Below are 13,078 nucleotides of genomic sequence, written 5' to 3' on the forward strand. Positions count from 1 at the left end.
TTTGTCATGCTGAATGCTTCACTGGCGTGCATAATTGTGAGAATATTGTCAAATGCCTACCTGGTTCATGTTTGGGTGGTAAGTACAAAGGAAGCATCATTAATGGCACAAGCAGCTGTCATACAGAGATAAAGAGAACCTGTGTTACTTTTCTTCCTTCTCTGGCCGAGGATGGTGGCCATTGAACAATTTGAAACTATGTGAGTATAGTAAGTATACTTCTATGTGAGATAAAATGTTGCTATTGTGGGCTGTGATGAATGGAACAAGTTTCACAAATATCTGTAACGAGTACATTAAAGACATTTCCAAAATGGCCTTATCAAGAATTTTTAAAAAGATGTCTTCTCAGAATAAAAGGTCAAACTGATGAAAAGCAGAATGCGTCATGAATTCTAACTGTGCACGCAGTCATTTTTATTTCAGTTTCACCTCTCACCTTTTACTTTGGTTTAGAAATATGACACATCAGTAAACACACTAGTTGCAAAATACAGGCAGCAAATGTAGTGATGAGATAATGCTGAAAGTACCCAAAAAAAAAACAATCATTACAAAAAAAGTCATTTATTCTCAAATAACTTAAGGTCTGTAATAAAATGTCCCCAGATCATTGCTTGATCTTTTGCAAGGCTGCATTCAAACCACACTACGTTTATACCCAGTCAAACCAGGGAAATGTGGTCCAGGGTTTTGGGGTATTTGCCCACAGTAAAGATTTAGCGTAGAGATGACATCTAGTAGTGGTTGAACCTGTTTCCTTCTCTCCATTCCATTATATTCTGGATTTTGGCAAAAACATAAGGCATGGCAATGTTTGAAGAAAAGGACAGACTTCATGCGGCCTCTCTCCCTATCATCCTCTTCACCTCACTGGTCTTTCTTGCTCTCTGTGGGCTGCTCTGGGGTGGTGGTGTCAGCTTGCTGCCCGTTGCTGCCCTCCTCTGGCTGAGAGACATCCTGCTCCTCTCCCTTGATGCCGCGACCTTTGTTCAGCTTCTTGGATTTCTGGAAGAGCTCGTTGAGGTTAAACTCTCTGATGATGTTCTCCTAGGGATGAATAACCTTCATATTAGCATGACTGTGGCCATGCGTAAGCAAGAAACACCTACTCAGTACGAACTCCATGTGTTTGTAATAAACAGAACACACACACCTCATTGAAGGTCCAAGACACCGCTCTCCCTTTATTGTCCACCATTGGACGTCTCATAATTTCCCGCCCTCCTTGAATAAGCAACAGTGAGGGCAGCTGCTTGGCCAGAGGGGAAGTACTAACCCCGTACCTGTTCAGAACGAATTAATGGAACAGTCAATACCTGTTCTCAGACAATCTGTCAAATTAAGGAACGTATGGAAACCATAAACAATGTTGTGGGATTAAAACTACTGCTGCTCACTTCTGTGAAACCTCTCCATAGCGTCCGATGTCCACCTTCCCAAACCTGAGTCCCGCACAGTTGTACCTGCAGTACACAGGAGAGACATTTAGGCCTCAAGTCATGACTTCAGTCTCAGGAAAACATCAAACATATAGTCTACATTTGGAGAAAATTTGACTTGGTTCCTTCTACAGAACCAAAACCATAGTTTAGTCTAACAGTGTTAATGTGATTTCAGAAGGAAACGTTAAACGCAAATTGCAAAGAACTTACACCTTATTTTGATTCAAACTGGAACTGTAACATTTTTTTTCATGGCTCATGAAACTGAGTTATTAAGCCAATCTCCCACTGAAAACATGATTTCAAAACAAAACACACTATTACAGAACGTAGAAGCACAACACGAATCAGAAGTCTTCTCTGTCTCACTGACAGACACCTCTGTCTGCAGCTGGTATTATGTAAATTCATTATTTTAGAGTGTGTTCAGACCAAAATACTACACTAGAATCCAGAATGCTCAGTACATTCAATAAACACAATTATTTATTACTAATAAATAGTTATCTTCTTCTATTTATTTGAATCTGTTATATGAGTGTGAGGACCAGAGAGAGTGAAACTGAGGTGATTTCTCACTTGAGAGAAAGTTCGGCAAAGATGGGAGCGAAGGACTGGCAGTCAGAGGACCAGTTGGCGTAGAATTCAACAATCCAGGTGACACGACTGTCCCTCTGCAGCTCCTCCTGATGACTCAGTAACACAAAATTAGATTAGAACAGATTACGCAGGTGTACATCTCTGCCATTCACCCCTTCTCACCTGTTCTCACCTAGTACACAACATTTTAAGATTTCAATTTCAAATGTCGATTACGATAAAACGATAAAAACTTAGTTGGGGCCTATTGTCACAGATGTTTGGGTTCAACTAAAGTGATTTCCCAGATGGTTTCAACATCTCAGATGGTTTCATTTAAATAACTATTCAAAGAGGTCTTATAATTCATTATTTCACAACAAAATCAAAGATTGGAGAAAAGCACAGAACTGTTTTTTTTTTACTTATTTTCTACCCCATTTAACATCCAAATAATCTTCTTACATCATAAAGGATTTATAAGCATTTAAGCAACTGCAATTACTTAGTGTAACACTCACATCTATGGTCTTGTCACTGAAGTACTTGATGTACTCTGGGCCCATGTAGAGAGGCTGCTTACAGGTCATGAGGAAAGCTAGGCATAGATAAACAGGCTGATCTGAAGTTAAAGAGGCTCCCAGTGGATGAAAACAACGGGTAAGTATAAGCTTTACATTTTCTGAAGCTATGAAGATTTTAGCTTAGGTCGAAACATCTGTAATAAAACAGCGACTCCAGTTGCAGTTTGCAGGTACCACTCTGTTGTAATCACCTTAATCAATTCCCCCAAATTTAGTTTTTTGTGAATATCCACCATGGAAATTGTGGGCGAATCTACAGATCCAAGCCCATATTTGGCTTTAATAAGGTCCTGTACAGCTTCTGAAGGTTTCCCACAGTTTTTTATTGTGAAATTTGACCACCTCAACTAACATTATAAAAATGAACACATTTTTAAGAAATAAAAAACAATCCAACGATCCATCCCTGCTTACCACCTCTACTAAACAATGTCCTAAGAGATACCCTGCATCTGTAGTGGAGTCAGTGGGCTGCTTGTAGCTGTCCATACATATCCCTGCCCATGAGTCAGACTTAGTAGTGAATGGGGCAGCATTTGTATAATAAAAAAAAAAAACTTTATGAGGCCACTGACCGACACACAGTGCGAGGTAAAGGATGCCGAGCCGAATGTCGAGCCTGAAGAAGAGGATGACGTTGGCCACTTTACTGAAGAGGAACAAGTTGCCTATGTGCTGCTCCAGTGTGACTGAGAAAGGGAGAAGAGAAGAAGCAAGGAGGAACAATACATGAAGCAGATGAATAACCTTCAGTCTGTTGACACAAGGTCAGAAGAAGGACAGATTACACTGCAACTGTAATGTTTACACAACAAAGTTTTTATTAAAACTGCTTCCTGGATCTGGTTTAGTGCAGGGTTTCTCGCCTGATTTCAGGTCAAGGATTTGAAACAGTCACACATTAGGCCATAAATACCTACTTGACTAAAGTTTAACGGTTACACATTACAGGACACAAATACCCAGTGTCCTTGCAGTTGAAAATTCGGTCAAGAAAAGTGAACGGGGAGTATTTTTTTTTCTGTGAAAACCCTGTGGAATAAACCTTTTTGGAACTGGGCATCACTGGCTTGGTGCATAGGACACATGCATGTGTTGACGGTTTATAGTGTAAACAAACACTTGCCATGTTGTGGCATCAGTTGGTTTATGCATAAACAAATGTGTGTGTGTGTGTCTGTGCCCCACAAGGCCCCAGGGCAAAACTTGGTGGTTGGGCAAGTGGTGCAAATTTCTCATAAATTAGTGATTAATCAAGTTATGTACACTGCAATTTATAAGAAGTAAATCTGAGATTTCCAGGCCCCCTGAGGGTCTGGAGTGGGTGTTTGGGGGGGGGGGGCTTGGGCACCCGAACCCCTCGGGGTGAGGAGGGTTACTTACTGGCTCTCCTGTTCTTCATCATCACTATTGCGCTGAGAAACATGAGAATCTCCAGTTCTCTCTGTAAAACAAAACAAAAAAGACAAAACATGAAACAACTTTGTGATAAGTCACTAAATCGTCTTTCAGCGGCCAACTGCAGCCCACCATATTTAGCAGCAGGCAGCATTGCACCGCAACACTATCCCCAACGTGCTCACCCAGTCGAAGTCGCAGGAGTTGCCGTCCTCCCGCTGGGTCGCCAGGTGCTCGCACAGACCGGGAGCCTTTCGTACCACCAAGAAGGCGATGGTCATGAAGAACGAGGAGATATAATAAGGTTTCAGCAGCCATTTATAAATCTGGGGTAGGTGGTATAAGAAGGTGCACACTCCCGTGATTAGACCCATGTTGGCAGAGACAGCAAGTCAACACCACGGGGTTAGAGGAGAAATGACAGCTGAGGGAGCCGACTGGATTTACTGGATTGAACTGCGCCTGCGCCACATTCGTAGTTTGTGGACACAGCCTTTTGCCGTAGATTTGGCACACTTCAAAAATGCTGTAAATGTAAAATATAACAAATGTGAGGAGATTCTGCGTAGGGTTGACACACAGACACACGCACCTCTTATCAGGTGCACACATAAACTTATTGTTCCAAATGATAGTGATTCATTTAAGAATAATAAAACAAGACACTGCAGTCACATTCGTTTGGGCTCACATGGAGATTCTGGGTAATGAGAGAGTGGACAAACCAGCTATTTAAAAAAAAGGGAAACCATAAATATATGTATTAAACTTAGCTGAGGGAAAGTAAATTGTACGGAAGAAAATCAACAAAGAGAGGCAACCACACTGAAATCACGAGATTAGGTGAGATATTTACATTCAGAGGAGGGGGGAGAGGAGGGAATGATGACAAAAAATAAAAATAGGACAAAGAATCTGCACACTAAACATTATGGGGAAGCATCCAACTTCTTTGTGAACACTGTCAGATATGTAAAACATGTTTTAGTTACTTTAGTGGCAGGAAAATATATATGAGAGAGAAAGGGCATAATGTAAGAAACTGATAGACTAGCAGGAGCAGGATTAAAGAGGATACTGGACTATGGCGGTCATTAGGGTTAGGGTTATGAATTTGTCTTAGCCGAGTATGTCGGTTTGTTGCGTTTGTTTGTTTGTGTTTTGGCAATTAGTAGTGTTGATAGTGTATTTTTGGAGAATCAGTGTAGATAGAGCAATAGATATATAATATATAAAATAGATATAGATAAAGAGTTATATAGATAGGTATATAGATATATAATTCTAAAAAATATTAGATATAGATAAGACATATAGATTCATTACATATAAATACACATACAAGGAAGGCCAGAAAGGTCAGGTTTTAGTTTTAGTTTTTGTTTGTTAGTTTTTGTTAATAATGTTATAATTAGATTTCCCTTAGTGTGTTTTCATTTGTGTGATGAAGGATTTGTGCTATTCAGAATATTTATTCTATATTTTATTTGTATATTATTCTTTTATTTTCTTTATTATTCTAAAATAATAATAATAAATATATTGTTTTTATTTTATATTATTGTTATTCTCTGCTGTTGTTAGGTGTGATTGTGTATATTTTTTGCCACTTTTATGTATATAGAGTATATTTATTTAATTTCTGATAACTTTAATTTCTAAACGGTTTTGGCAATGTAGGAGCTGGAGATTGTTAAAATATAAATATTGCAAACTGGACACTATGATTTAATTAACACCAGAAGGTGGCAGTAATGACGCACTGAAACAGCTGCCATTAAACCGCAAAGAAGAAGAAGACGAAGACGAAGAAGAAGTCGATTTGGCGGGTACTGCAAAATATAAACAGAGGAAGCGAAAAAATGGAGGAGAACGAAGCAGCAACACAAAAAGAAACCGTAGATAACACGGGTGATAGAGACTCCGCTGAAAACCAGACTAATGAAGCCACAGGAGGAGTTTCCTCACAGGTCTCAAACCCAGTTTGTAAGCCGTCCGAGGAGACAGGAGCTCGGTATAACAGGCTGAAGCTGCTGGACAAAGTGATGCAGAAGAGCCTGGAAAAGTTCATCGACCATGCCAGGTACCGTGACTTCTGTGTTTATGGAGAAAAACAGCGGTGAAAGCAGCAGCAGTTCCAGTGTGTAGCCTGTAGCACTGTGATTTTTTTTTTTAGTAGTGGTGGAGAAGGTATTCAGATCCTTTACTAACAGTAAAAATTCTCCTTTACATGAGAGACACACAAGTCCTGCTCTGAAAATGTTAGTGAAATAAAAGCATCTCAGTGTATGTACTTAAAGCGCTAAGAGGAACATAATGCAAATTTACTCCTGTGACTGTCGAACTAAATTTAATAACTTACTAGATTATTAATACACAGTAATGCGTAAGCATCGTTTTACTCTTGTAGCTAGAACTAGCTACATCGAGATTGAACTCATATTTAAACTACTTAAACTACTGGACTGAAACATAACTATTTTCATTATCGGTTAACTGCCTGATTATTTTCCCCAATTGACTGATTGATTGTTTTGTTTCGTAAAAATGAAGAAAATACTGAGAAATATCCATCACAATTAACCAGAGCCCAAAGTGACACCTTCACAGTGCTTGTTTTGTCGCACCCAGTCTTCACATTTCAAACGCATGAACAATGAAATGCTTGAATTGATTAGTCAACTAAACATTTCAATACTGTAGTTAGCTATCCAAGGTCTGGTGTTTTGGGAAAAGCCACATGTTGCTTTACATCTGGTTGACACTGCTTTCACCAACAGTTTTAACAGATTCGCCAGCACTTTTCGTCCACTCTATAAGAAAAACCCTCAGAGGATGGAGAGCATTCACAAGCAGTTTATAGAGGAGATGCAGAAGACTATACAGGTGTGTAGCACAATACATTAATACAGTATACATATGGAAGATTTACTCCCTTGTTGTATGTATGTAAAGCATGAACTAGTCTTCCTGCCTTTATTTTCACCTGTTTACACAAATGCCTCTGTGCGTGTGAAGGAGGACATCAGCAGACTGATCGAAGAAGGTCGGTTAGAGCTCAAACTCAATGAGCTGGATAAACTGGAGCGTGCTGCCAAGAACAATCCAGACCCTGCATGGTTAGTAAACAGCAATAAAAACTCTTCATCTTAAAACACGCTCCCATTATTATTGATCAGTTACTTGTCAAGCTCTTGATTACACTTTATATGTGCAAACATCTGAATTCTGACATCTTTCTACCCCCAGTTACTGCCACTCATTCTAATAAAAAAAGGAATATATAAGTATTTGAAGTTTTAAAACTCACTTATCATGGAAATTTCCACAACAGTTCAAAGCAGATACATAAAGATGGATACACAGGGTGACTTTGTGGGAAGTTGTTGGGCAGTTGTTGGGTGAAATATTTTATTGTATTTTACGCTCTTAATGTAATATAGATGCTTTGATATTCTTCATTGCACTGAACATCACAACTTCAGTATTTACATTTTGCAGTGTGATTAAAATACAAAATAATCCATTACCATCTCACTTGTCCTGTTAGGCGGCCCAGTGGGGTTCCTGAGCAGGACTTCTGCAGCTTTTTGATGCCCTACTATCAAAAGCAAGAGGCTTACATGCGACTGGAGCTGAAAAAGATCCAAGCGGAGAATGCTGCACTTGCACAGAAGGTTCAGGCTGGAAGAGAGAGTATTGCTCAGACTGAAAACCGCATTTCAGTGGCTGTTGATGAGTGGAAGGTAAGAGTGGAATGATTGAAGATTGGTCAAAGAGAAATTGAAAAGAAAGCATTCACAAAAAATATATTTACTGTATTTATTATGTTTATTTTTACACTCACTAAGAAAACTGTAAGTGTAAAATAGTGTCTTTGTTATGATAAGTGTGACATTAGATGTAGCAAATAGAATATGCATCTGGAAAGAAATACACCAAAGCAATTCTGTACCAGCTGTTTAACATAGCAATATCTCTCATAATCTGCATATTACTTCTTGGGTAAATTAGTTTACCAGGGATTCGTGACTGAAAATTGGAATATTCCAGAATGATCAGCATCTAAAACAGTTAGACTGTTTTAGGCAGATAGATATGAATTTAACTTTCCAATCACACCCTTTTAGCAACATGATTACATTTTTGATGAAATCTAAAAATTGACTCCAAACTTTATAAAAATTCTTTTGGGGTTATTTCCCTGGTTTTCATATATTGTGAATCCAGCTTAATAGGCTCTAGAGACCACATTTGGTAAATCTTGAAGGACACTTGTTATGTGCCAAAAGATATCTGAGCATTATAGCATAAGCAGAAATATAAAGTAGAAGTTTGCTTTGAGTGATTTGCTTGTGTTTTTTTTTTTTTTTTCTTTTCTCACTTTTAGGCATCAGTCACAGAATTTGAGAGGCTGGCGTCTTCTCTCTGCCCTGCTGATGTCTTTGATGTGTGATCTTCATTTTTCCCTGCGAATCAACTAACTTAACTGTACATATTAGTTTTGTTTACTATATTTGTTTGTCTGAAAAATAAAATTTGAAATTTTGGAAATAATTTTTTGGTGACCTCAGTGACTATAGCCATGTGCGACAACCATATACCAATCATTGTGGTAATGCGCGTGTTTATGTTTGGTATTACGGTACGTGAGCCACGAAAATAATGCCACAAAGAAGTGACGACTCGAGTAGTTGACATTCGAATGCAATCACGGTGAACCCCAACCTTGCGAAGAACAGGCCATACGCTTGAAGAAACCGGCATTTTCGTCCCATATAAATGTATTATTCGTGATAGATATGACGGAAATGTTTTCAACTCTCTTCGGGCAAAACGAAGCTCAGGGACCGCCCGGCTCGTCGTCTCTGGGCTTCGGACCGGGGAAACCTCCTCCGCCTCTGCCGCAAAACCAAGTCTCCATGTCGGTGCAGATGCCACCGCAGCTCGGGGATGAAGGGCCTGCTCTGCGGAAGCCTGGAGCCATGAATGAACCTTTCTACTTACTGCGGGAGCTACCTGGTACTGTCGGACTCGTATAACTTCTGTATGCTTTTCGTGTTATTTGTTTGTTATCTTAAACAAAGAGGTGATCTGTTAAAGGCTGCTAAGCAGTTTGTAAACAGTGCTAGCCAGCGTTAGCCAACAAGATAAGTATCCCCGAAGCTAATTGCCGGTATTAGTTTTTCATATGTAGGTTGGTATTTTTGTTATTTCGGTGAAACAGAGATGTTTAAATATTTCCAAATGGGGTTTCCATGTTTTAACACTAGTTTGTGTTTTTAAGCTAAATGTTATGTAACCTCTCTAATCACAGGAATTAGCATCACTGAACTAACATTAGCTCCGGTTGGAAGTTATCCGGTTAGCAGTATTTTCCACCTGATTTGGCAGAAATGTATTTATTATTTACATGTGACAGTGACTCTTAGTGAGTGCATGAACTGTTTATACTGATGTGAACCTGCGTGTTTATAGTGGGCAACGAGTTGACGGGAAACACCAACCTCATCACGCACTACAATCTGGAGCACGCCTACAACAAATTCTGTGGGAAGAAGGTGAAGGAGAAGCTCAGCAACTTTCTGCCAGAGCTACCGGGTAGGTTTATGTAGGAACTAATGTGTCCTGTCAAGCCAACTTTTAATGAGCAGGGATGCACACTCTTCATTACAAAGAATCAGTGGAGCTGTGATAGTGAGTCATGTTCAGTGTAGGACACTAGTTTACTTTATCTTTGATAGCTGTTCATTCTCCTGTATTTCACCTCATTCTGAGAGCCTCCCTCTAGAAATGGAGCTGCTACCTGACAGTCAAAACTTCAGAAACACTTGAAGTATTAAGAACAGGTTAACTGTGGGACTAGTAGGTTTCAGCTTGCGCACATCATCAGGGTCATCAAAAACATGTTGCCCTCTTTTTCCACCTTTATACTAAACCTACCATTCAAATGATGACCCAGATGAAGACCTCAAACCGAAATTCAGTATTTACTGCAATTTGTTTGATTGTTTCCGCTTTCGCGCCTCATTCCCACTCACCTGTTTTCCTGTTTGCTGCAGGTATGATCGACTGTCCGGGCACTCAGGACGGCAGCTCATTGCGTTCTCTGATTGATAAGCCTCCAGTGTGTGGGAACTCCTTCAGCCCACTGACGGGTGCTCTGCTCACAGGCTTCAGACTACACACAGGACCGGTACTAACTTAAAACAATACGTAACACATTCACGCTCACAAGGTGTAAAGTTACGCACATGCTGACACTAATTGCTTGAACTGTTAGCACTAATTACTTCCATTCATATGTTTGTTTTTTCAGCTTCCAGAACAGTACAGACTGATGCATATACAGCCTCCAAAGAAGAAGAGCAAACACAAGCACAAACACCATCGACCACAGGACCCGCTACCACAAGGTATGACATAAACTATACCTGCTATACACAGACACAAAGGAATGTGACAAGTTGTCAGGCCACTGACCTCCTTCTTGTTGGCATCACAGAAACTCCATCAGACTCTGATCCCAAGAAAAAGAAGAAAAAGCGGGATGATGATCCCGACCGCAAGAAAAAGAAGAAGGACAAGAAAAAGAAGAAGGTAAGAAAATCAGTTAATCAAGATCATAGTAATTCACAAATCTGAAATACTATGGTCTTAGAGCTTAGATCTGTGTTGGTTATTGGCCTCTGTGAAGTGAAGGAACTCAAAAACTAGTCTGCAGGCAACAACCCTGACTTACTATTGCTTTTTATTCATTTGATCTTTTCAGAGAACATTTTCAGCTTCACTGTCTGTGATTCAGCCAACAGTCCTGTAACCCTGGGCATTCATTAATCAGCTTGTGGTTTATCAGAAGCAGTTGCATATCACTCACCACTTTGATTCGGAGATAGCATTTAGCCCAAATAATCTCTTGCAGGTGTTGGTTAAATATGAATATCCAGGTTTTGTATGTGTGCTGGGAGTTATAAGAGACTTGCATAATATTTATGAGACTACAGTTAGTATTACACCCCTTGGTTTGTATATATTGTCTTAAGCATCTCCAATCAACTGTTCATGTTTCTGATCCACAGATAGAATTATGAAGCCCAGCCCCATTTCTCATCATTAACTTGTGCATCAGGAATGAACAGTGTTAACTGTGTGCTTTGCTCATTCTCTGTGCTTCTCCAGAACCGCCACAGTCCCGACCACCCCGGCCTCGCTGGATCACAACCCAACAGCAACAGCCTCAGATAGACAGGAGCCCACTGTGTGCATGCATGTGTTTGAATGTGAGTATGACTGTACATTTTGTAAGCAGATGCGTGTGTGCCTTTTACAGATAATTGTATTATTGAGAGTATGGTTAATGAGAGACGGGGTGAATCAAATGATGCTAGTGGTTGTATGCGACACAGTGGATGTTGATGGCGTCAGGAAGACATGTTACAGAACAGTGTAAAAAGCAGAAAGAAGCTGATGAGTTGTGTAGGTTTTATGGATGACTGAGCAGGCACTGTATGTATGTCCCTCTGCGATTTTGTTGTGATATCTTTCGACCATAATGCCAAAATCAAATAAACTTTGGTTATTATCTGTTTTTGTCACCTTTTAAGACATTTGGAGTTTTTGGTGTTGTTTTGGATTGTTATCCACAATTGCAGCAAAAATGACAAACTGGTGTTGGGGCACCTTGTTGTTGTGAAAGAACTCTTTAAATAGATGGTAAAAAAAAAAAAATCCACTTAGGCATTACGTTTAGAGTCGTATTTATTTTTCAAATGCACAAGCTGGATATATTGATTGAAGGCAGGGAAGACAGGTGTACATGTAGCAGGACAAACCAGTTCAACAATTCCAAGGGTAAGGACAGAAGATTAGACAAGCCAGTGTAGATGATACAGAATTAAAACACAGATAAAGCAATAAATGTTTATTTTTGTTGTGGAGACTGTCAGAGGTGTTGATTCACAACTTCCTACACTTCAAGTAGCAACTACTGTAACTTCGAGTTACAAAGGCATAAGCACAAAGAAGCCTCATTAACTTGAATGCCCATTGGCAGTATTTGTCAGCTTTAATAGAGGTCTGACAACCACTTACTCAACAGGGAATTTTAAGGCAACTCGCAGAGATACAAAGAGGACTGATAGTTGTTGCTGGAATTGCTGGTGCAGTGGTTTCGAACGTTAAATACTGTCATGTGGGTAGAGGAATGTAACGACATGACAAACTGGAAAACCTTCTCAACACTGATTGAAATGCACTTGACATTTTTTTTACTAAAGAATGCAAACTACAGCCTCTAAAATGACCAAGTTCAATCAACACCTGCGACAGTCAACAAAAACCAAACATTATGACCAAACTGGTATTTACTTCAGGACTAATGCTTTGTGTTTGTAAGGTGTTTGTGTTATTTTGCCTCTGTGTGTTCTCCTGAGGAAAAGTGATGTACTATCAGCTAGCTTTACAGTCCCCCAATCATGGCTTTGGTTTACAGAGAAAGACATTTGGCAGAGGCATTAATCTCACACTGACTTCTATTGCAATGAAGCCAATGACAGCAAAGGCACAGAATTGAAACAAAACACAGAATCAAGGAAAAAAATCTACTAAAGCTGTCTTGACACTGAAATGGACTGAGTCAAAAAAAAAAATTATACATTACAAATGATTTCGTAAATCTACATGACACTCTTGTTGTGTCCAACAGTATGTTCGGTATAGAAACACTGTTCTCACTTTGTTGACACTTTGTTTTCATCTGCATATGGCTGAGACAAGGAGATCAGTGGCTACAGCTAGATCTGTCTTTTTAACGTGATTGTGAAGCAGAAAAATCATATAAAAAAAACAAGTTTAACCACAGCCACTGTCTCCGCAGCCATTGGTTAATGCACTGTTATATCCTGTACAAACCCAAAGCAAGCAGAATATGTCATAAAATAAAAGACATACCTCAGTTCTATTTACAAAATGCATATTTGCTGGAGGATTGTCTGCTCCAAAATCAACGCACCAAAAAACAAAACAAAACAAACAAACAAACAAACAAACAAAAAAAACAAACAGAAAAAGGCA

General features: G+C 39.4%; 3 protein-coding genes across 3 annotated transcripts; 2 read left to right on the top strand and 1 right to left on the bottom strand.

Moving 5' to 3' along the window:
- Positions 1–396: 396 nt before the first annotated feature.
- tmx2a (thioredoxin-related transmembrane protein 2a) lies at positions 397–4,434 on the bottom strand. Its single transcript, XM_041047731.1, has 8 exons — positions 4,192–4,434; positions 3,992–4,052; positions 3,184–3,297; positions 2,546–2,622; positions 2,025–2,131; positions 1,401–1,466; positions 1,157–1,286; positions 397–1,050 (listed from the first exon to the last, which is right to left on the bottom strand). The coding sequence occupies exons 1-8, from the start codon at positions 4,378–4,380 to the stop codon at positions 871–873; spliced, it is 924 nt and encodes a 307-aa protein (XP_040903665.1). The 5' UTR covers positions 4,381–4,434; the 3' UTR covers positions 397–870.
- A 1,400-nt stretch (positions 4,435–5,834) lies between these two features.
- Positions 5,835–8,554, top strand: si:dkey-6i22.5 (polyamine-modulated factor 1). Its single transcript, XM_041048382.1, has 5 exons — positions 5,835–6,089; positions 6,787–6,892; positions 7,025–7,125; positions 7,557–7,752; positions 8,397–8,554. The coding sequence occupies exons 1-5, from the start codon at positions 5,869–5,871 to the stop codon at positions 8,460–8,462; spliced, it is 690 nt and encodes a 229-aa protein (XP_040904316.1). The 5' UTR covers positions 5,835–5,868; the 3' UTR covers positions 8,463–8,554.
- A 98-nt stretch (positions 8,555–8,652) lies between these two features.
- Positions 8,653–13,027, top strand: med19a (mediator complex subunit 19a). The gene is made up of 6 exons (XM_041047724.1): positions 8,653–9,028; positions 9,485–9,607; positions 10,069–10,202; positions 10,326–10,422; positions 10,512–10,606; positions 11,186–13,027. Exons 1-6 carry the CDS (start codon positions 8,809–8,811, stop codon positions 11,249–11,251), a joined length of 735 nt encoding a protein of 244 aa, XP_040903658.1. The 5' UTR covers positions 8,653–8,808; the 3' UTR covers positions 11,252–13,027.
- Positions 13,028–13,078: the final 51 nt, after the last annotated feature.

The sequence above is a fragment of the Toxotes jaculatrix genome, chromosome 10 (assembly GCF_017976425.1).
Source record: "Toxotes jaculatrix isolate fToxJac2 chromosome 10, fToxJac2.pri, whole genome shotgun sequence".
Taxonomy (NCBI): domain Eukaryota; kingdom Metazoa; phylum Chordata; class Actinopteri; family Toxotidae; genus Toxotes; species Toxotes jaculatrix.

Bases quoted from the DNA above. Each gene is read 5' to 3' on its own strand.
- tmx2a (XM_041047731.1), bottom strand. From the start codon at position 4,380: ATGGGTCTAATCACGGGAGTGTGCACCTTCTTATACCACCTACCCCAG. The intron at 2,623-3,183 runs GTCAGTGGCCTC...ATCTATGCCTAG, and splicing joins TTACCTCGCACTGTGTGTCG to CTTTCCTCATGACCTGTAAG. The intron at 1,287-1,400 runs GTGAGCAGCAGT...CGTTCTGAACAG, and splicing joins TATGGAGAGGTTTCACAGAA to GTACGGGGTTAGTACTTCCC.
- med19a (XM_041047724.1), top strand. From the start codon at position 8,809: ATGACGGAAATGTTTTCAACTCTCTTCGGGCAAAACGAAGCTCAGGGA. The intron at 10,423-10,511 runs GTATGACATAAA...TTGGCATCACAG, and splicing joins ACAGGACCCGCTACCACAAG to AAACTCCATCAGACTCTGAT. The intron at 10,607-11,185 runs GTAAGAAAATCA...GTGCTTCTCCAG, and splicing joins AGGACAAGAAAAAGAAGAAG to AACCGCCACAGTCCCGACCA.
- si:dkey-6i22.5 (XM_041048382.1), top strand. From the start codon at position 5,869: ATGGAGGAGAACGAAGCAGCAACACAAAAAGAAACCGTAGATAACACG. The intron at 6,090-6,786 runs GTACCGTGACTT...TTTCACCAACAG, and splicing joins AAGTTCATCGACCATGCCAG to TTTTAACAGATTCGCCAGCA. The intron at 7,126-7,556 runs GTTAGTAAACAG...TTGTCCTGTTAG, and splicing joins AACAATCCAGACCCTGCATG to GCGGCCCAGTGGGGTTCCTG.